The sequence below is a fragment of the Drosophila ananassae genome, chromosome 2R (genome assembly GCF_017639315.1).
Source record: "Drosophila ananassae strain 14024-0371.13 chromosome 2R, ASM1763931v2, whole genome shotgun sequence".
Classification (NCBI taxonomy): Eukaryota; Metazoa; Arthropoda; class Insecta; order Diptera; family Drosophilidae; genus Drosophila; species Drosophila ananassae.
This window is the reverse complement of record NC_057928.1, coordinates 16,747,405-16,767,501: the sequence shown is the minus strand read 5'-3', so window position 1 is coordinate 16,767,501 and position 20,097 is coordinate 16,747,405. Positions and strand designations below refer to the sequence as shown.

Genomic DNA, 20,097 nt, shown 5'->3' with positions numbered 1-20,097 from the left:
GGTTGTTTGGCAAACACCTCTGGGCTATTTGTTCGTGATTAATTCGTGGAGTTTTTATCAATCGATGTGTGGCGTAGTTTTTGACCATCGGGTTTTTTATGACTCACTTGGAGTGCGAGCAGTTTTGGGGCTTTTCGAGAATTGTTTGAAGGAGGTGCGTCGAACTCGATTCGCAGCTTAATTATACGACTAGTTTTTGGGTAGTTTGTTTGGGTTTTTTTTAGTTTGTTAGTTTGAAACTTGGATTTTTCCTAGGAAACAAATGAATTTGCATTGTTTATTTTGTTTTTAAAAATTCAAAATACGCTTCATTGCATTTTAGAAGGACAGTTATTAAGAAAATAGACAATAGATGTTGTCAATACAATTTTATTAAAACAAGAAATTTTATAAAAACCCAAGTATTTAGAAAAAGAGTATTATAGAGTAGTCTTTTTACTTGCCTAAAATTATTTCCAGCTCAAAAATACTTCAGCTGTTTGCTGAAACTATTGGTAAATCCCAGTCGTTGATGATCTGAACTTGAACTTGGACCTCGATGGTGACAGCTAATGCCACAGCCGGAGAGTGTGTAATCCGATGGGGTTACAGGTTCAGGGGCTAGTTATTGGAACTTCATTCAGATTCAAAGATTTAACAGCTATTTTGTCTATTTTTGGCGGGCTGACATATATCTTGGGCTGGGAGTCTTACAACATAGTTTGTGTTAATTATGGCCAACTTGTTAATTGGTTGGCCAAATGGGTTTGAGTGGGAATCGTGTTTGCTCTACTTTGGAGGCTTCCTTTGACTAAAGCCCGCCATCTCTTTCCCCCAGTCTGCCTTTCTCTTTCTCTCTTTGTCAAACAAATTGTCGCAGTTCAAGTCCAAATGAGCTTGTCTTCGATGTTCGAGCCCAAAAATCATTTTTTTGCTACCAATTCAAGGTTGGGCTGTCGACTCCCTGGCTTAGATTTGAATACATTGTATTTGTGTCAATTGCTCAACAAGTTGAGGTCTTCCACCCACACGCTCCATTGGGCTGAAAACAATTTGGCAATCTCTTAAGCCAGGTCTGATATAGATATTGGCTTGGAAATTAAGATTTAGTTTTATGGGAAATAAATAAAACCAATTAGATTAACATTTGATTAACTTTGAATATAAATGATATAGTTTTTTGAGGTTTTTGTTGGAGTTTTCAAAAGAAAATGATTACTTACTTATAAAACTTATATACTATAATTATTATAATGAAGCCTCCTTAAAAAGTGCTTAATTCTATTTAGAACAAGCAAATAATATTTTATATAAAGCTTTTAATATATTGCTTATGAATTTCGTTAAGAAAATATATAAATCTATATATATAAAAGAACAACGTGTTTTATGTTACACATCTTATAAATCAAGAACGGAAGAACAGATTTGAGTGAAAATTGGTAGGGAGGTAGCTTAGAGCCAGGAGAAGGACATAGGATACTTTTTGTCCCGTTCGACAGCGTTCCTCCCTTTCCTCCCTGGCCCATACTTTTTTATTTAGGCAGACAGCTAAGAAGAAAATGTCAAATCAGTTACAAACGAAGTCAAATTCATAGTCAGGCTCTCAAATTTAACAACGAACCAAAAAGATTGTGTTGCGCTGAAATCAATATTAAAACTATTTCTATTAAATAAATAATTAACAAGTGGATTGAAGTGAAGTGAAGTTTAATTAATAATGCCGCGACCAAGACGGTCGAATCTTTCCCGACGAAGCCGTAATGCAAGAACAATACAAAATATTGCATATGAAAGGACTGAAGAAGAACGAGAAATTGCACGTGAACAGCGCCGCAATAGTATGGCTCGACTTCGTGCTTCTCAAATAGATTTCAATTTGCGACGCAGATATTTAGCTGATTTGAATCGAGCTGCGTTTCGATACGATTGCAGCAATGATTACAGCTTGCATCCTAGCGTTTGCATTGGGCAAATGGACGTTGTTTGCGAGTATTGTGGTGCATTAAAGTTTTCCGGAGAAACGCCTGGATTATGCTGCGTTAATGGTAAAGTGAAATTGCCAGTGTTGACTCCGCCACAAGAGCCATTGTATTCATTGCTTTGCGGCGAAACACAAGAATCACGCCACTTTCTTGCAAATACTCGAAAATACAATAGTTGTTTCCAAATGACGTCATTTGGGGCAGACATTATCGAAGAAGGAGGTTTTAATCCGACATTTAAGGTATTTATTTTTGTACTTACATAGAATGTAGTTAAAGAATCTGGTTTTTATTTTGTAGATAGAATCGAGCGGTTTAATATCATTTCCAAATAATTTCTGTAATTTTGTCTCATCAAAAGACGAACTTATCAACAATGTATTTCCAAATATTATTTCTAACTACAAAAATAATGAATGGTTGAGTGAGCGAGCAATTTTAGCGGCTAAGAATAAAGATGTAGATGACCTGAACTACATAATTCAAAATAAGATCATTGGAGCAATGCATTCATTCAAATCTATTGACTGCGTCACAAATGAAGATGAAGCCACCAACTATCCAATTGAATTTTTAAACTCTTTGGACGTGTCTGGCTTACCACCGCACAATTTACGCCTAAAGGTTGGCTCCGTAGTAATCATGCTTCGAAACATAAACCAACCAAAACTGTGCAACGGTACGCGTTTGGTGGTTAGTAAATTGATGAACAATGTAATTTACGCTACGATAATGATAGGAAAATTCAAAGGTGAGGAAGTTCTCATTCCGAGGATCCCGATGATCCCAACCGATATGCCGTTTGAATTTAAAAGACTTCAATTTCCGATACGTCTTGCATTTGCCATGACAATCAACAAATCACAAGGCCAATCCTTAAAAGTTTGTGGTTTAAATCTAGAACATTCATGTTTTTCCCATGGTCAATTATACGTGGCATGTTCACGGGTCGGAAGACCATCTGCGTTGTTTGTTTTTGCGCCTGATAATAAAACAAAAAATGTCGTGTATCACAAGGTGCTTAAGTGAAGAGCAACCTATGTACTAAAATACAGAAATAATAATGAATGATTAAGGAGGAGAAACAAAGAATATTGTATACCCACAAGTATTACAGAATTTAATTAATTTGAAAATTATTCTTTTTTGTTTGACTTATTTTTTATGCGTGCAACAACAATATGCCACAGCGAAACGTGGCAGGGTACTGCTAGTATAATATATATCTAGTGCTAGAATTGATTTTCTTGAAGAAGAGATGCTATTTATATTATTTATATTCCTATTATTTATATATATAAAATAAAATGTTCAAAATCTTCTAAATTTACTTTTCTCTCACTTCTCTTCTTGCCAATAAACTGCAATTGCATTTGCGCCAAAACCAGGGATTTGCCCAAACTTCAGCATACCAGGAAAATCCCAAGAAAACCGAAAATAAAGTTTTTCGGTCTCGCCCAGTTGGCCTATTCAATTCTTGACTCTTTGCCGGCTCCACTGCTGGCTTTGTGGCTTCAACCGAAGCGTTGCTTTGGGCCTTGGGGAAACCCCAGTCGTTGGATTTGCTTTTGGCTTTTGGCTTACATAACAATGCATTTGCGAGCGCTGCAGTGAGCCGGGCTTATGATTCATATTCGAGCCGCTTCGATTGGATTTCAGTTGTTATAGTATCTGGTGTACCTCCGTTTCGATTCGGTTATGCGTTTGGCGTTTGAATGAGTTTTACAGGTTTTGTTTTCATTTTGCTATCCGTTTTGCTTTTTGCCAAATGGCTTGTAATAAAATCGATGGGTATGTTTAGTTTATCGTTGTAATTATCATAGTTGGCCAAAAGCGTCAAGGTCGTTCACCCACATTGTGTGATTAGCATTTCGGATGAGTGGCAAACGATTTGGGGGTAGAGTGAGTCATGTCTTGTGCAGACATCTACCCCTGGCCCTTTGATTATTGCATAATAACCGAAATTATTTCACCCGCATCATGGCCTTTCACTGCTCTTGCCCTGGTCGGCTCATTTAACACGGCTTATTGTCTTCATCTCGGCCCAGACAAATTCACCTACAAGCTCCGGCATTTGTAAATTAATTTGAATAGCGTTGCTTGCCACACCGGAAAGTTTTGCGCCACAAAGCTTCCGTTCTCCTCCGCCCCCCAAAGGGCGCTCTAAGTGAAAGCCTCCGACCAAAAAAATCTGCTTTAAGCATCTATTACATAAAATATTTAATACGGTCTCTGGGCTGGTTTAGTTTTCTGATTGAATTCTGGGAAACTTCTTAACGATTTCTGTGTTTTTTTTTTTTTTTGCCAGCCACTTATGCTAAGTGGCTTTTTGGCTTTTGATTTGTTCAGACAAGGAATTCATTCCTTACAGTCTCTCCCCGAGTTTAAGTTATTAAATTTTCTGGAGATCTGGAGGAGCACCCTGGGGCCAGAATGGGATGCCGAGATGACAGCATAACGATGCATTCAAACGGCGTTTGTGATAAACAAACAAACCGATTACCCAGCAGTCGGCCGCCCAGATCACCCACTGGGCCAATTGAGAGCGGCTATATACCCCCAATCAGACCCGGACAGAGGACCAGCACAGAGGAGGAGATGCAATGAACCCGACTGGATCGGGGGAGGTCTTCATTGTCCGTCGAAGACAGTGTTGCCAGTTTAGCAATTTTATGGCTAGTTCTAGCCATTTTGAAAGGCCGAATGCTAGAAAAATTAAGAAATTGCTACTAGCTATAAATCTAGCTATTTTAAAATAAACTTCAGCTATTTTCGGCAATTTTCTCGAACCCGTGATTTAGGTCTGTGAAAATTACCAGTTACAGCGAAAATACTCTAAGTGACTTGAGTGAAAATACTTATCGAACAGTGATTTCTACTTTTGACCATCACTGCTTTGTGTGTTTCATCTTCAGTTTGTGATGTTGTGAAAAAGTTGTTGTGAAAAATGCCTAAAGTGCTTTATACGCAAAAGTTTCGCGATGCTTGGTTGCAGGCTAGTGAGTTTAAGGCCTGGATCCGGAAGGATGAGACGGATTTGACAAAAGCATACTGTAGCTACTGCAAATGCAGTATTAAAACGAAATTATTCGATTTAAGGGCTCATGCTGAGACGAAGAAGCACATTTCGGCATCGAGTTGCTTCAGTCAAAGCAACAAAATTTCGTTCTCTCGGATGCCTAAGAAGCAAACAGAGCAGGAAGCAGCGTTGTGCCTATTTATAGCAGAGCACACTGCTATTGCACAAATAGACCACCTCAGCAGATTGTGTGTGCATAATTTTGGCGCGTGTCCTTCTGCTGCAAAAATAAGGCTTGGCCGAACAAAGTGCACAAGCATTATTAACAACGTTTTGGCGCAGCACTTCGATGAAGACTTAACTGCAGACATTGGTGATTCGAATTATAGCCTGCTCTTGGATGAATCTACAGATGTCAGCGTAACAAAGCTAGTTGGTAAGCATGTTAATATATGTATGCTGATTACAAGTATGGGTGACGCTCTGGTCTTCTGTATTAAAATTATTGTGTTCTTTTCTGTTTAATTGTTAATTATTGTATATTTATATGTACATAGGTGTTGCCATAAATTACTTCAGTGTAAAATGTGGCGCAATTGTATCTACTTTTTTAAGCCTTATTCCCATCGAATCCGGAGATGCTGTTTCGATAGCCGAAGGTGTTAGACAGGAGCTCGTTCGATTGAAGATAAATATTAATAAAATGGTTGGAATTGGCACTGACAATGCAAGCGTTATGACTGGAGTAAAGAGAAGCGTTTATACCGAGCTCAAAAAAGATGTTCCATCGCTTATTTTGATCAAATGTGTCTGTCATTCGGTACAGCTGTCAGTCAATCATGCTTGCGCCAAATGTTTGCCAGATCAGTTGGAATTTTTAATCCATGATACTTACTCTTGGTTTTCTAAAAGCTCTAAGCGACAAATCAATTATAAAAAAATATATCAATCCATAAACGATGACAAGGTACTAGTGTTCGTCCAAATGTTTCGTTCTTTTGTGTCCTGCGATCGTGATTGTCCAAACTAACTTACTTAAATTTTAATATCAATTTATAGCTGCTGTAACCTGTTCTTAATATGTATAAATGTTTGATTTATGTGTGATTCGATTTAAACTGTTTTCTTTATCTGAAATCTTATCCTTAGTTGCCCTTGAAAATCCCTAGAGTCTGCGAGACTAGATGGCTTTCAATTGAGCTGGCGGTGTCCAGGATTGTTGATCAGTGGGCTGAGCTAAAATTGCATTTTTCCATAGCTTCACTCCAGGAGAACTGTCACAAAGCCAAAATCTTGCACGAACTGTACAGTGACGAAGTAAATTGCCTTTACTTATTGTTTTTGAAGCCGATATTAGTGGAAATGCAGCGCTTAAACAAAAACTTTCAAAGCAGAAATTCAAATGCTACAAAACTTTTGAAAGATTTAATAGCAACAATCAAATCGTTGAAGGCCTTAATTATACCACCAGGCTTTGATATCGACATTTTGAAATTTGATTTCAAATGTATGGTTGAAACTAATCTAAGCTTGGGGTATGACTTTGAAAAAAAAATTAAGTCCTTACAACTTCAGGAGCAGATCGAAGTTGAAATTCGAACGAAGTGTGCGAATTTCGTTGTGGAGTTGGTCCAACAGCTAAGAGCCAGGTAAGTTAGGTATTTATGATATTGACGTCCGAGATATTAACGATTTTGTTTTACTTTTAGATTGCCGGAGAACTTCGAAACGCTGGAAAAAATAAATGTTTTTTCTGTTGATAGGATTTTGAGAGCTCAAAAAGAAAAAATTGAAGATTTCTTGGAGCAGCTCAATGTGGAAAATATAAGCGATATCCTAACGCAATACGGAAAGATCCATTTATTTGACTGGGAGAACAAGGAAGACACTGTCAAATTTTGGGCAGAAGTGCTGAGCTTTAGGGACTCAGGTGACAACAACCCTTTCAAGTCCTTAGCGCTGTTTGCTATAAGGCTACTCTGTTTGCCTTGGTCAAATGCTGAGGTAGAGCGTGTGTTCAGTCAAATGAACATAGTAAAAAGTAACCTCAGAAACAGGTTACACATAAAAACACTAAATTCAATTTTAAAAATAAGGTATTTCCATTTACTTAAGTTTTTAAAGCAGCATTATTAATATTCCTCTTTATAGATACGGCCTGCGCAGAAATGGAAAATGCTGCCACGACTATGAAGTGCCAACGAAATTTTTAAAAATGATGGCCGAAAATGAAAAATATAATAATGAAAATAGTGACGATGTAGATTTAATAAAATCATTATTGGACATTTAAATTAAAATTCAATTTTTTGGTTATTTTGGGGTAATTTGGTTATTTTTTGGGGTAACAAAATGTTAGCCATTTTTTCAGCCATTTTTACAAACAAATTTGCTATTTTCTGCTAGTTTTTTTTGGTAAATCTGGCATTATTTTTTGTTCAAGACCTGGCAACACTGGTCGAAGATGGCCGCCTTTTGGGTGGCATTCGGGCTGTGCGGGAAGTGAGCCCAAAAGGCGGCTACAGAAAAGTAAACTACGCCGCCATGCCTCCATGCGGAATTGCATCATTGGACGGTGGACTAGCTGCAAGTGACAGGTATTGAATTCATGGGGATTGGGCTTTAAGCCAAGACAATGAATTGCCCCGGTAATCGATAATGCTTCCTCTCACCTTGATACTTTAACCTTAATGCCGCTAGTGTCTTGTATAATACGTATACGTCGAAGTATGGTCTACATTATAGAATAGTTTAGTGCAATAAAGAGAGGGCCAGAAGGAGTGGCTTTCCTCCTTTCGATTGGAGGCTTCTGCGTCATATTGCAGCCTGCGGTTCATTAGTCCAGCTTAGGAGCATCACCGGTTGCATAACCCTCGACTTTCCCGGCCTCTCGGCCGCCTTTAACCTTTGGCCTTCACATGAAGTTCAAGGTTTTCTATTTCATAAATTGCATTGTGTCATTTGAAACTTTCAGCTAGGCTGCTCGGCTCCATTATCTCAACTCTGGGCGCTGGGGATTTCGGGAGTGGCCGACCTCCCCAAAAAATGGCTTCCAATTGTTGCCGGGCCCAGAATTTCTTTTCTTTTTAGTTGTTTGTCATACGATAAGAGACGAAGCCAGGATAATTTCACACACCGGGTGAAAGTCCTCAATCAATCCATCTCTCGCATAGAACTTCACACCTCTGACCTCTGCAGCATTCCGGGTACAAAGGTTTTCGGCTACTGACCCGGGGTCATTCCCATGGAATGTGCTGGCATTCGACCGAATCTTGGCTGCCCGGCCTGGGAAATAATGCCGAGACATTTGCGTATGGCACGTCAATCATTCGTGCACCACTGCACCCAAAAATAAATAATTCAAAGGATATACGAGTCCTGGGGATACCCTCTGAAAATAACTGAAAGGTAGAGCTTGAGATTTTAGGCCTTCGTTACGGCTGTTTTTGGCAGGCAATTTCTGGAAAAAATATACCCGTGTACCAACTGGAAGCTAAGCCTAGTAGTCCCAAGTTACAGGGTAGCAGAACAACGTTTACTTCGTGCGTTTGTTTGCTCATCTGGTGACGTCAGTTGAATCATATTCTGCCACCCAGCACTCAATCAGAAGTGCAACGTTGCGCGAAATCTAATTGGCATTCGTTCGCTTTTCAGTAGAGCAGGGATTAATCCCAAAAAACGGCTGCCAACTGCCCCTTGTGATGGATAGATAATGCACTCACTCCCATTTAGGGGGTTTTTGAATTTTGTTTTATTTTTTTTCTGTGCAAATCGAAATGTTTCAGATCCAATGGTTTAATTTAATTCAAAGATTCGTGCTAAGGCTTATTTTCTGTAAAGGGCTCCATTGTAGAGGGGATAGCTCCACGAAGGATACTGGAGATATGTGGTCCTCACGGCAGGTGCCAGTAGAGGCGTAATCCTGGGAGCACTTCGATGCACAATAGTGGAGCTCTGGTGCGAAACTGCAGTGGGAACATGATCCACCAGATGACCCACATTGGCCAGAGAAGCCTCCTGGTGCAGGCTCAACCATCCAGGCTGGTAAATACGCAGCTCGGCAAGTCCTACGGCCAAAAGGCAGAATAGTACAACCAAAGCGACGCTCTGCAAAGGAATCAGTAGTGAATTTTTCCTCTTAAAGTTCCTCGCTTTAAGTCTTACCAATTTCTGTGACATCTTCTTGGCTTGGTTCTCTTAACTTTACTGTTGCTAGTTGGCCAAGCCATAGGCTGCTTTTATAGTCCAGTCTGTAGTCTAGAACGCAAGATTGGAGAATGGTCTATCCATTCGAAATGAAAGGGCCCCTTGAAAGAGCCCTTGAACATGAGAAGAGTCTTCTGGGCGTTAACCCAGACCTTGATTAGGCCTAATCCTCCAGAGATCTTGATTCGAAAGGAGGAGGTGTCTTATTTATTGTGTGCGTGGGGTCTGATATTTATTTTATTGATTTCCTGTCTTGTCCCCAAGACCCAAAGAATTGAAAGCCACAAGTGTGCAATTGCGAAATCTTTACTAAAAGCATTCTACAGAAGAAGAATTCTACAGAAAATGGCAGAAGAGACAGACAGAGAAGAGACAGAGTATTGTGGGTTAACAGAGCAAGTCCAGAAAGAGTATTAAAGAATGTTCCATTGATTTGGCGAGTTCATCTCGGGGATCTTTGGCTTCTATGCAGCAGAGTTCGATGGCCGATTAGTTGCGGATCAGGACCACACGGGGATCGGAGGAAGCGACGGTCCACAGAAGGGGCTGCTGGCGAATCACCTGGGTGGTGCGCACAGCTGGAGCCACAATGGGGGTAACCAGGCGACGGTGGTCATGGACCACGGTCTGGCTCTGGTGGGAAACAGCGGTGGGCACATGCTGCACCACCTCACCCACCTTGGCCACGGCGGGCTCCTGGATGGTCAAAACGGTGCGGAGTCCATTCCGGGCGGCCACAATCAGGGGCAGAGGAACGGACACGGGAATGCTGGAGCTAACTAGACGAGCATCGATGGGCTCCGAGCTGCCGTTGGACGACTGGGAGAGCTGCTGCTGGTCCTCCTCCTCCTCCGACTCCTGGGAGGGCTCCTCCTGCTGAGCACCAGATGGAACGACAGAGCCGATACTGCCCTGGGCCAGTTCAAGGGAATCCTCTCTGGCAATCGGCAACAGCTGCGATGACTTGGCCGAGCTGAGAGCCACCAGATTCGAGGGCCAGTCCAGGCTGGCTGCCTGCGAGGCTCCGGAGAAGACCAGCACGATGGCCAGGACGGGCAGGAACTATTGAAGATTCATGGAATGAATTATGATGCTCCACTCTGTCCACCAAACTCACCACTTGCGACATGTCTAAGGGCTTACTGCAAATTTGTAATGCAACGAATGAATGATGCTGGAGAAGAGCCAGCTGCCCGTTTTTATAGCCCCTAAGCCCAGATCCCATTTCTCCGCCTCACTGGCCAAGGAAATGCACCGCTGAGTAAGCTAAACACCGAACCATAAACTTTTATTCAATGAGCGAATAATTTGAAATTTTATCTGCTTATACTGGATGTATCTCTCATTACGATTACAGAAGATCCTTGGGTAGATCTATGTCGCACTTATGCTTGTCCTGCAACCAGAACTTTTGCAGGTAATTGATGGGATCCTGGGGCATCTCGCGGGCCAACCCGAGCATACCCTCCAATAAAATTGGGACCACCTCCTGCTCTAAATATTGCCGACGCTGGCCTGGAGTTTTGTAGTTTGTTGCCCTGGGACAGTCCTTATGCTTGACTTCCTCCTTAGCCTTCTTCATGGGCTTCTCCATGGGTGGACATAAGATCGATCTGATGGCTGAGGGATCCTTCCTGGGTTTCTCCACATTAGCCTTACTCGCCCTTGGGCGACCTTTTTCTTTAGAACATGGTTTTTTAGACATTTTGATGGGATGTTTGAGAAACGATTGGATTGAAGGTAAACCTTTGACTGACATTTTCCTTTATGAGTTTATTTAAACTTCAGCCTCACCTACTAGATGCTGAATATTACAAATAGCATAAAGTTAAATAAGAAACTGTTGTGTTAGTCAGCTTTTAAAACCTTTTGTTTAGGAAAATCCTTATCACTATGGATTATCACGTCTACGTTGGTAATGAAGGACTATAAGTAATTAGAAAATATTAAATATCTGCATAAGTTTTAATGTAAGCTTTATTTTCAAACAAAAATTTTTTAGTACATCTGGGCGAGCACACGCCTTGAAGCCACTAACCCGTGGCCGTAACCCAGTACTCTGGCCAGCTCCCTGCCCTCTCGATCTGCTGACTGTCGGGCGCTTCTAAGCCGATTAGCATGTAGTACGTAACCCGATCAAGCGAGACATCTGCTGGCCCGGCAACTTAAGCCGCTTACCAGTCGCCGCCTCCTCCGCCGCCCCTGAAATTAAATAAACAGCGAAAGGGGGTGCGTAGGAGGCGCACGATTATGCAATTCCGTGGCGGATTCAATCGAATTCGGAGAAGGCCCAGGTCGGCCGGACACTCCCCTTTGGCACGCGACCAAAGAACTTGCTCAAGTCCCCGGAGAGGCCGCCGAAAAAGGTGTATTGCATCCGGTGTTCCAGCAGCCAGATGAAGTGCTCCGTGCTGTAGGCCATGGATAAGAACTTGAAGGTCGTGGTCAACACCAGGGTGTAGACCAGGAGTTGATGGCGGGACAGCCCTAGGATCAGGGGACTGTGGTAGATTTGCAACATAAACAGGCAGGAGAGTCCCAAGGCCAGCTTTGAGTTCCTACAGAAGATGGGATAGGTTACAAGATCCTTGGAGTGTACACAAAACTTACATGGTTAGTTTGATGTAGGCCAGGTGGCTATGTTGGCATCGGTTGATCAGGATGCAGGCCACCGGCTTGAGCAGCTCGGCGCCACTGCCCATCACAGTGCCCACTATCAGCATCGGGATCGGGGCCTGTCCATAAAGTTTTCCCGCCATGTGGACGCCACGTTCGATCAGCTGCACCTGGCTAATGGTGGCCATGGCGGTGGCCACAAGACGAAATGACATGGTAGAGGCCACCGTATGGCCCAGGTCGAAGGGACAGAAAAAGATTATGTACCTGTGCTTGGGTAAGAAATAGTGAAATTTTGACTGGACTCCCTGGGTATCGGGTCTCACTTACCAGATCGCCGAGCTGAGCAGGACATCGGAAGCGTTACAGAGCGGCTCCAGGGGCAGGGTGCCCAGGAGCATGTTGCCCAGTATATCACCCGCGTAGGACAGCAGCAAGTTGGCCAGCCACAGGGCAAACGGTTGCCACTCCATTGGCCTCGCCGCAGACCCCTTCATGCCTTTCAATCCCTTCGGTCCCCCATTCAACCGCTCTGCCGCCCCCACGCCCATGCCCAGGTCCTCCCGTAATTGCTGGGAGATCAGGGAATAGTGCAGGATGCGGAAGAGTAGGTGATTGGGTAACTGCTTCAGGATAAGCCGGGCATTCATCACTCAGCTCAGCCTCTATTATTTGCACCTTCTTTGTATCCTTTGGTTAATTTTAATTTTGGATTGGTCAGTTTTTTTGGAGTCCTTGCTTTGGTTGACTCTGAATTTTGTCTTCTCAGTGAGTCGGATTTTTTATTCAATTTTATTCTTTTATTAAAAGCTAATTAAGGATAAAAATAACAAATAATTCTAAACAGAATTTGCGTACACGAAAATGTTGACAGGCAAAACTTGGGTGTCTACATTGGTGTGGGTGTAAGTGTGCGAAAAAATTACAAAAATTATGAAATTCAACTGTCTTTGAAGATAAAAATAAAAAATACAGTATGACAGGATGGATAATGCTTTTTATCTTTGGAATAATGGAAAACTTATAAGCCATCTATTCAGCTCTTTTATGTTAAACTGAAGCTTCAGTTAAAAATTAATATTTTATTAAAACAACTTTTTGTATAACAACTATTTAATATTCTTAAAAAAATTACTAAATACTATTTTCTTCTCAGACAGGTGAGATGTTGTTATTAGTGGCCAGACTACGAGGTCCTGGCAGCAGGGAAGCGAAGCTTATATTCCGCACCGGCTTAATCTGGGGCAGCATCTGGTGCACCACCGGACGCGCGGCATAGGTGAGATGTGCAGGTGTCTGACTGAGAACCTGAGGCTCCTCCGCATGGGTCTCAAAGCGAAACCTCTCCAATGGCTGCTCCTGCACTCTCTGCGGAACCACAATCCTCACCAACTGCTGGGGATTAGGCTGCTGCAGGATTAGCGGCTCTGAGGACGACGACAGTCGGGTGAAGCTCTGGTGGGATATGGCACTGCCATGCAGGATGGTGGCGGCTCGACTGCCGGACAGTTGGATACTCCAGGTGATGAGGAGGCAGGCTACCTGTTGTTTGGGGAAGCACTTTGTTCACCGGTGATTGGCTTTGTGGCTTGGGGATTACGTACCGTGATGCGCATGATGGTCTCTTGAGTGGGCAACTAATTACCGTTAGACATGTGCCGCTGCCATTTATATGATAGCTGGTCCAAGTGGCGACTCCTTGAGCAAGAGGTCGCCTCCGTTTGGGCCAAGATTTATGGGCCATTTGCTATATGCAGCCAATTAATTAATCAAAAAGTACTCCGATCCGACAGCCTCTCATTAGGCCGCTTGCACTTAGAGCTTCCATTACGCGCCTCCGGCTAATCATCTAATCATATGGTCAGTCGACTGACTCGGTAGGGTCGGAAAAGGGGTAAACGGAGCCGGGAGACCGGACATCGGCGAATGTGCGAAGCCACGACATTGGTTTTTTAGTTATTGACACGTCAAGCGATAAATTGAAATAACCAGATACTCGATCTTTTAGATACCCTTTCCTTTTTGTGGATTTAAGAAACTTTATTTTATAAAAATATGTATTATTTATGCTCTTTAACTAGAATCTTTTTTAAAACTATAAGCCATTGTTAGTATTTCTTAAACCCGCTTTAAAACTTAAAAATAAATCGAAATATTCTTTTTTGCAGAGTATAGCATAATAGCTAGCCATGTAAAGAAACCTCCGCACCACCGAAGCTGTGGTGGTGCGACGGAGGTGCGAAGTGGAGTGGATCAACCTTCAGCGAGTTGCGCAGACGCAGACGCCGTCGCCGTCGCATGTTGTACTATAACTTTTGTTGCTGCGGTTGTTGTTTCTATATCCCCTTCTGTAGCGGTTGCTATTGCTTTTGGTTATGCTATTACTACAATATTTGCGGCGTTCGGTATTTATATATTTATATTTGATTTTTTTCGGTTTATTTCTTTACGTAAAGCTGCGTCCAAGTTGAGACACTCCCACAATTGCAAGATAACCGCGACTGCGCGCGTGTTTCCACCGCTTCGATCGCAGATCGGTGGTAATATATTTCTTTTATTTTTCCACTTATCCAGGGGCTGTGTGAGTGGGGGCGTATCGATGGCACTGCCCCCCAGGCCTGTTGCCACATCCGCCTCTGGATGGCCAACAACTGCTCCGCCGTGATTTCATGGCACAGCAATTCACACAGCACTTCAGTTTGACTTTGCCACTCGCTCCGCTTTGTGTTGGTTTCTCAGAAGGGGGAACTTGATCCAGCTCGGCTCGTTTTATTATTTTTTTGGATATTATCCGCCCACCTCAGCAGCCTCTTGTCGGAGTTCTTGTTGATTTGTAGCCGTAATTACCCCATTAAGCCTACATCGTTATCGTAAAATGCGGAGACAACTGGTGAGTGGGAGGATCATTGGAGATGTTTTTAAAATGTACTATGCCAAATTATGACTTAACACTTGCCAATTCCAGATACTGTTGGCCATAATTTGCCTGACTCTGGTTCTGGCCAAGCCGGCAACAGAGGCTCCGCGTCTCCTCATCGACTCGGCGCCCTCGGTGGTCTCCTACCAGGGCTCCTCCCAGAGGCAGACTCGCTTCGTCATCGCCCCCATGGGCCGGTCTTTGGGCTACGTGGAACCTACGAACCTGAATCGGACCTTTCACACCACTGCCACGCAGGAAGGCGGTGGCACCGGCTACGAGCAACTCAGCCTGAGTCCAGTTTACGTGCCCAACAGTTGAGCAATGAAACCATTTAGTATTAGCTAGTTAATTCTAAAATAAAGGCTGCTTCTATAACAGTATTAATATTTTTAGCTTTATTCCCTTCTTCAGTTATTTCCCCACCTTCCGATTGGCATAGCTCTGCCAATTTGTATTCGATCAAGAAAGCAAGTACCATTCTAAAATCAGAGAACCGAGTATCTTAATTCCTGATCAAAGGAATTGCTTAAAATAGATTTTAAAAATTTTCGAATTTTTATGAAATTGTTGTATTCCGATGTTTCCCCTCTTCAGCTGTTTTCCCCACTTCCGATTGGCATAGCTCTGCCAATTTGTATCCGATCAAGAAAGCAAGTTCCATTCTGTAATCAGAGAACCCCGTATCTCAATTCCTGATCAAAGGAATTGCTTAAGAGTGATTTTAAAAATTTTCGAATTTTTGTAAGGGGTACCCCTTATGAAATTGTTGTATTCCGATGTTTCCCCCCTTCAGCTGTTTTCCCCACTTCCGATTGGCATAGCTCTGCCAATTTGTATCCGATCAAGAAAGCAAGTACCATTCTGTAATCAAAAAACCAAGAATCTCAATTCCTCATCAAAGGAAGTGCTTAAAAGTGATTTTAAAAATTTTCGAATTTTTGTAAGGGGTACCCCTTATGAAATTGTTGTATTCCGATGTTTCCCCCCTTCAGCTGTTTTCCCCACTTCCGATTGGCATAGCTCTGCCAATTTGTATCCGATCAAGAAAGCAAGTACCATTCTGTAATCAGAGAACCAAGTATCTCAATTCCTCATCAAAGGAAGTGCTTAAAAGTGATTTTAAAAATTTTCCAATTTTTGTAAGGGGTACCCCTTATGAAATTGTTGTATTCCGATGTTTCCCCCCTTCAGCTGTTTTCCCCACTTCCGATTGGCATAGCTCTGCCAATTTGTATCCGATCAAGAAAGCAAGTACCATTCTGTAATCAAAAAACCAAGTATCTCAATTCCTCATCAAAGGAAGTGCTTAAAAGTGATTTTAAAAATTTTCCAATTTTTGTAAGGGGTACCCCTTATGAAATTTTTGTATTCCGATGTTTCCCCCCTTCAGCTGTTTTCCCCACTTCCGATTGGCATAGCTCTGCCAATTTGTATCCGATCAAGAAAGCAAGTACCATTCTGTAATCAGACAACCGAGTATCTTAATTCCTGACCAAAGGAATTGCTTAAAAGTGATTTTAAAAATTTTCGAATTTCGAAGGGATACCCCTATAAAATTTGGGATTCGGATGTTTCCCCCTTTTCAGTTATTTTGGCTTTTTCGATTGAGATGGGTCTTCCAATTTGCATCTGATCAAAAAATAACGTTCCATCCTGTAATTAGTGCATTATAGTGCCATGATGATTCTGGCAATTTATGATTTTTTTTTTGCTGAAGATTCAAATGAATAGGCCCAGTTTGCCATGATTTAAAAACTCTATGTGTTGGGAGCCTTGTCAAGTCGTCTGAAAAGTGTTTTCACTCGAACACATCACAATTAATACACTGGCGAAAATACAAAAGAAACATTCATAGAAGCATCATGTCGCGCGCGGTCTTGAACAGCCAAGGTCCTGGCAGGATACCTGGGGGGCAGATGATGCGTCGCATGCTATTGTCCTCGGAGGTGGCTGCCGACGAGGCCTCCCTGGAGTTCTACGAGAACTGGAACCAAGCGTGGCGCACCCAGTACAAGCACCCCACGTTGGCCAGCCTAGGAATCGGGATCGAGTTTGCTCCGCGGAAGGGCCGCCAGTTGAGCTCCGCGCTGAGCACACAGGACGACGACACGGAGAACCAAGTCATCGGTAATTCCTCCCTGACCCGTACGGTGGATCCCACCCTGCCGCCGGCCCTATACGAATATCTGGCCGAGTCGGGAGATTCCGAGGACGAAAACCTCATTCAGTTCTTGGCCTGAGTAGTGGTTTAATTAGCCTTTAATAAGCCTTCCCAAAATTCTCAGTTCCCGACTGATCCGATCTCATTTCCAGGATATTCGTACTTGAACCAGCGCTGCCGCCTCTGATTCAAAGGGATATGGATATGGATATGAATCAGGAAACGGACTGGACCCGCGAGGGCCTCTTGGCGGGTCTTTTATAGCGTATCGTTTAACTAACAAAAAACTCTGGAATAAAATAGCATTTCATTTCGTTTTTGGTGGCACGAATCGAAAGACCTTCGCTGGGGCGTTTCAAAGACTCTGAAGAAACTAAAAATATCTGTCATCTGGCACACAATAAGGGGCTTCGTATCGATCTCTATGCAATAAAGGGGCTTCGTATCGATCTCTATGCCAATGTCGGGCTTTTAAAACCTTTTCGGGCCTAATGATAATCAATTGTTGGCTTATTTCTGGCGAGGCTCTATCGCAGATGTTTAGTTTGCGGCTCTGGGTTCAAGTTCAATGCTAGAGAAACGAGTTTGTGCCAATTGCTCGTTAGTTGCTAATGTTCGGCTGAAGGACAATGTGACCGGCGAATTTTTGACTATATAAAGCCGTTGTGGTGATTCCAAATCAGCAACAGTCACTCGTCGACTCCAAAGCACCACACACCCACCCACAAAAATCCAACAAGATGTTCCGCTTCGTAAGTATTTTGAAAGACGGATATCCTGAGGAGATAATTGTATTTGGCACTTTCGTAGATCGCCATCTGTGCCCTGGCCACCATTGCCGCTGCTGCTCCGGGATTCATTGAGGAGCACCATGTGGCCGTGGCTCCGGTCATCACCAAAGTGGCTACTCCAGTCGCCACCTCCCACCAGAGCTTCACCCAGTTCCATAACCAGGCTGTGATCACTCCTGTGGTGAAGCATGTGGTGCCGGCTGTTCCCGTCATCAAGACTGTGGCTCCAGTGGTTCCAGTTGTGAAGCATGTGGCTCCTGTGGTTCCCGTCATCAAGACCGTGGCTCCAGTGGTTCCCGTCATCAAGACCATTGCTCCAGTTGCTCCCGTAGTCCACCATGTTGCCCCCGTGGTTCCTGTTATTAAGACCATTGCTCCAGTGGCTCCAGTCGTCCACCATGTGGCTCCTGTGGTTCCTGTCGTCAAGCATGTGGCTCCCGTCCACCATGTGGCTGCCGTGCCCATCGTGAAGGCTCTGCCCCACGCCGTGTCCCACCAGAGCCACACCCAGATCCACCAGAAGGCCTTCATCGCCCCAGTGGTTGCCTCCGTCCCGGTGGTGAAGACTATCGCCGCTGCCCCACTTGCCCATGTCTACCATCATTAGGAAATTGTTGAAACTGACACGTAATTGTTATGATTGCTTTAATGAATAAATCGAATTGTTGATATTAGAAATTGTGAAATATTTAAAGGTATTGGTTGGTAAGGGTACGGGTTGATAACAAAAAGGAATGATCGATTTTCCCAATCCCATTAGCATCAAAATAATCAATTCGAATGACTTTTATTTGGTATTCGTTCATTAGTATTCATCGTCGATCGGAATCGGTAGCTGAATGCAAATTTGCAAATAAAAGAAATGAAAATAAAAACGCAAATTAGCCCAGGGCTAAGATGTATAAAAGTAAAGCTTGAGTTTTTTGCATATTTTTTACATGCAAATGGTATATAAATGGGTGCAAATTTAGATGGACAATCAGTAGACTATATATTTGTAATAAAATTAAATTTTATTCTGTTGCAGACGGTATTATAATTTTTGACAAAGACACAGTGAAGGGGTCCCAAGCTTCACTAGAAGTAGGAGACAGTAACGAGGCCCTTTAAAGCTATACATTCATGATCTGTCTGTCTGTCCATCTATCTCTAAGGGAGTTCTAATAATAATGTCAGGGAATTTTAGTTCTTTAAAAAAATGACAGTATAATTCCAATTTTGTATTAAGCTATAATTAAAATGTATAGAGACTTAAGGACTACTTTATTAGTAATCCCAAAGAACTTGTTTAGAAAAATCAATAAGTTTTAAGTAATTTTGGTATGAGAAATATGACGTCTAACTTGAGGTATTCATCAATGAAATTCTAATCAAAGTTAAAGAATCTTAACGTTTTCTGAGAACCTGATATTTGATTTCAATAAAAATTATATTTTAAAGAGCTTTTTATATCAAGTTAAATAAAAAATGCCTTTAAGAATCAGTAAACTTTAATAACTATAAAGTTACTTATCATGTAAGAAGGTTTAACTAAAAACATTGTGAAATTTTAAGAGACCATAAAATGCACAAGATTTGTTTAACATTTTTCTTTAATGAGTGAGTTTTTAGATTTTTAATCAATATTCAAATTATCAACATGCTTTCAATCGATTCACTTGTGGTAGGCGGAGTAGACGACGGGGGCGCTGACCACATGGGCGGCGGGGATCACAGTCTTGACGAGGGGAGCGGCTGGCAGGACGAGAGGAGCAGGGGCAGCCACCACAGTCTTGACCAGAGGAGCAGCGGGGACCACAAGGGGAGCTGGGGCAGCCACCACGGTCTTGATCAGAGGAGCGGCGGGGATGACGGTCTTGACCAGAGGCGCTGCGGGGATCACGGAGTGAACCACGGGAGCAGCGGGGACCACGGAGTGAACCACAGGGGCGGAGTAAGCCAGGGGAACCTTGCGGACCAGGTTGACGTTGCTCTGGTGGGTGATGGCCGAGGAGGCACTGGTGTCCACGTAAGCGGTCTTGGTCAGAATCGCGGGCTGGACGATGGAGTGGGTCTCGGCAATCAGACCAGGGGCAGCGGCGGCCACAGCCAGGCAAGCGAAGAAGGCAACCTGTGGATAGAAAAAGGATGCTCCGTAAAAGAACACTCCATTGGAAAAGTTTATCCATGGCTTGCACTTACGAATTTGAACATTTTTGGAGTTTGGTGTTTGGGATTTGCTGTGATTGGTGAATCGATTGCAACTGTTGATGATGACAGGGCCAAGTGCGGGCTTTTATAGCCAAAGTCTAGTTGGCTTCAAACTCCAATTGTTTGTCGCAAAGTACTTGGCTGAACTTGAGCCCCCAACCGGTTTGGGGTTTAGGCTATTATTCGGGTTTCCAGCTCAGCTTCTGGGCTTTGGCTTCTAAGCGGCAACG

General features: G+C 42.9%; 10 protein-coding genes and 1 long non-coding RNA gene across 15 annotated transcripts; 5 read left to right on the top strand and 6 right to left on the bottom strand.

Moving 5' to 3' along the window:
* The first annotated feature begins 2,153 nt into the window (after positions 1–2,153).
* On the top strand, positions 2,154–2,393 carry LOC123257056. The gene is made up of 2 exons (XR_006506991.1): positions 2,154–2,206; positions 2,265–2,393. It is a non-coding gene; the product is annotated as an uncharacterized LOC123257056 (long non-coding RNA).
* A 2,328-nt stretch (positions 2,394–4,721) lies between these two features.
* LOC6493163 lies at positions 4,722–7,277 on the top strand. 4 transcript variants are annotated; one of them, XM_044714480.1, is made up of 5 exons: positions 4,722–5,419; positions 5,541–5,950; positions 6,133–6,632; positions 6,693–7,079; positions 7,135–7,277. In XM_044714480.1, exons 1-5 carry the CDS (start codon positions 4,912–4,914, stop codon positions 7,274–7,276), a joined length of 1,947 nt encoding a protein of 648 aa, XP_044570415.1. In that variant the 5' UTR covers positions 4,722–4,911; the 3' UTR covers position 7,277. The 4 variants fall into 4 exon arrangements, 3 of the variants coding, with proteins under 3 accessions (XP_044570415.1, XP_044570417.1, XP_044570416.1); XM_044714482.1 differs by having other exon boundaries at positions 5,541–6,632; XM_044714481.1 differs by having other exon boundaries at positions 4,722–5,950.
* Positions 7,278–8,710: 1,433 nt separating this feature from the next.
* On the bottom strand, positions 8,711–9,294 carry LOC6506821. The gene is made up of 2 exons (XM_001957141.4): positions 9,148–9,294; positions 8,711–9,090 (listed from the first exon to the last, which is right to left on the bottom strand). The coding sequence occupies exons 1-2, from the start codon at positions 9,160–9,162 to the stop codon at positions 8,809–8,811; spliced, it is 297 nt and encodes a 98-aa protein (XP_001957177.1). The 5' UTR covers positions 9,163–9,294; the 3' UTR covers positions 8,711–8,808.
* A 185-nt stretch (positions 9,295–9,479) lies between these two features.
* Positions 9,480–10,415, bottom strand: LOC6506820 (retinin). The gene is made up of 2 exons (XM_001957142.3): positions 10,307–10,415; positions 9,480–10,251 (listed from the first exon to the last, which is right to left on the bottom strand). Exons 1-2 carry the CDS (start codon positions 10,412–10,414, stop codon positions 9,679–9,681), a joined length of 681 nt encoding a protein of 226 aa, XP_001957178.2. The 5' UTR covers position 10,415; the 3' UTR covers positions 9,480–9,678.
* A 36-nt stretch (positions 10,416–10,451) lies between these two features.
* LOC6506818 (protein dpy-30 homolog) lies at positions 10,452–11,001 on the bottom strand. The gene has a single exon (XM_001957143.4). It carries the CDS (start codon positions 10,946–10,948, stop codon positions 10,541–10,543), a length of 408 nt encoding a protein of 135 aa, XP_001957179.2. The 5' UTR covers positions 10,949–11,001; the 3' UTR covers positions 10,452–10,540.
* Positions 11,002–11,148: 147 nt separating this feature from the next.
* LOC6506817 (trimeric intracellular cation channel type B) lies at positions 11,149–12,744 on the bottom strand. Of its 2 annotated transcripts, none has more exons than XM_001957144.4 (3): positions 12,136–12,744; positions 11,800–12,072; positions 11,149–11,747 (listed from the first exon to the last, which is right to left on the bottom strand). In XM_001957144.4, the coding sequence occupies exons 1-3, from the start codon at positions 12,453–12,455 to the stop codon at positions 11,459–11,461; spliced, it is 882 nt and encodes a 293-aa protein (XP_001957180.1). In that variant the 5' UTR covers positions 12,456–12,744; the 3' UTR covers positions 11,149–11,458. The 2 variants fall into 2 exon arrangements, with proteins under 2 accessions (XP_001957180.1, XP_032310199.1); XM_032454308.2 differs by having other exon boundaries at positions 11,800–12,077; positions 12,136–12,267.
* A 158-nt stretch (positions 12,745–12,902) lies between these two features.
* Positions 12,903–14,323, bottom strand: LOC6506816. The gene is made up of 2 exons (XM_001957145.3): positions 13,410–14,323; positions 12,903–13,347 (listed from the first exon to the last, which is right to left on the bottom strand). Exons 1-2 carry the CDS (start codon positions 13,419–13,421, stop codon positions 12,958–12,960), a joined length of 402 nt encoding a protein of 133 aa, XP_001957181.1. The 5' UTR covers positions 13,422–14,323; the 3' UTR covers positions 12,903–12,957.
* Positions 14,324–14,486: 163 nt separating this feature from the next.
* Positions 14,487–15,105, top strand: LOC6493164. The gene is made up of 2 exons (XM_001957146.4): positions 14,487–14,695; positions 14,771–15,105. Exons 1-2 carry the CDS (start codon positions 14,681–14,683, stop codon positions 15,041–15,043), a joined length of 288 nt encoding a protein of 95 aa, XP_001957182.1. The 5' UTR covers positions 14,487–14,680; the 3' UTR covers positions 15,044–15,105.
* A 1,482-nt stretch (positions 15,106–16,587) lies between these two features.
* LOC6493165 lies at positions 16,588–17,217 on the top strand. The gene has a single exon (XM_032454309.2). It carries the CDS (start codon positions 16,588–16,590, stop codon positions 16,963–16,965), a length of 378 nt encoding a protein of 125 aa, XP_032310200.1. The 3' UTR covers positions 16,966–17,217.
* A 283-nt stretch (positions 17,218–17,500) lies between these two features.
* On the top strand, positions 17,501–18,355 carry LOC6493166 (protein app1). Its single transcript, XM_001957148.4, has 2 exons — positions 17,501–17,638; positions 17,697–18,355. Exons 1-2 carry the CDS (start codon positions 17,627–17,629, stop codon positions 18,282–18,284), a joined length of 600 nt encoding a protein of 199 aa, XP_001957184.1. The 5' UTR covers positions 17,501–17,626; the 3' UTR covers positions 18,285–18,355.
* An 896-nt stretch (positions 18,356–19,251) lies between these two features.
* Positions 19,252–19,959, bottom strand: LOC6506815 (protein app1). The gene is made up of 2 exons (XM_001957149.3): positions 19,859–19,959; positions 19,252–19,787 (listed from the first exon to the last, which is right to left on the bottom strand). Exons 1-2 carry the CDS (start codon positions 19,868–19,870, stop codon positions 19,332–19,334), a joined length of 468 nt encoding a protein of 155 aa, XP_001957185.1. The 5' UTR covers positions 19,871–19,959; the 3' UTR covers positions 19,252–19,331.
* Between the last annotated feature and the right edge of the window lie 138 nt (positions 19,960–20,097).

Bases quoted from the DNA above. Each gene is read 5' to 3' on its own strand.
- LOC6506818 (XM_001957143.4), bottom strand. From the start codon at position 10,948: ATGTCAGTCAAAGGTTTACCTTCAATCCAATCGTTTCTCAAACATCCC.
- LOC6493165 (XM_032454309.2), top strand. From the start codon at position 16,588: ATGTCGCGCGCGGTCTTGAACAGCCAAGGTCCTGGCAGGATACCTGGG.
- LOC6493163 (XM_044714480.1), top strand. From the start codon at position 4,912: ATGCCTAAAGTGCTTTATACGCAAAAGTTTCGCGATGCTTGGTTGCAG. The intron at 5,951-6,132 runs GTACTAGTGTTC...TCTTATCCTTAG, and splicing joins AATCCATAAACGATGACAAG to TTGCCCTTGAAAATCCCTAG. The intron at 6,633-6,692 runs GTAAGTTAGGTA...TTTTACTTTTAG, and splicing joins GTCCAACAGCTAAGAGCCAG to ATTGCCGGAGAACTTCGAAA.
- LOC6506817 (XM_001957144.4), bottom strand. From the start codon at position 12,455: ATGAATGCCCGGCTTATCCTGAAGCAGTTACCCAATCACCTACTCTTC. The intron at 12,073-12,135 runs GTAAGTGAGACC...ACCCAAGCACAG, and splicing joins CTGCTCAGCTCGGCGATCTG to GTACATAATCTTTTTCTGTC. The intron at 11,748-11,799 runs GTAAGTTTTGTG...CATCTTCTGTAG, and splicing joins GCCTACATCAAACTAACCAT to GAACTCAAAGCTGGCCTTGG.
- LOC6506820 (XM_001957142.3), bottom strand. From the start codon at position 10,414: ATGGGATCTGGGCTTAGGGGCTATAAAAACGGGCAGCTGGCTCTTCTC. The intron at 10,252-10,306 runs GTGAGTTTGGTG...AATCTTCAATAG, and splicing joins CCTTAGACATGTCGCAAGTG to TTCCTGCCCGTCCTGGCCAT.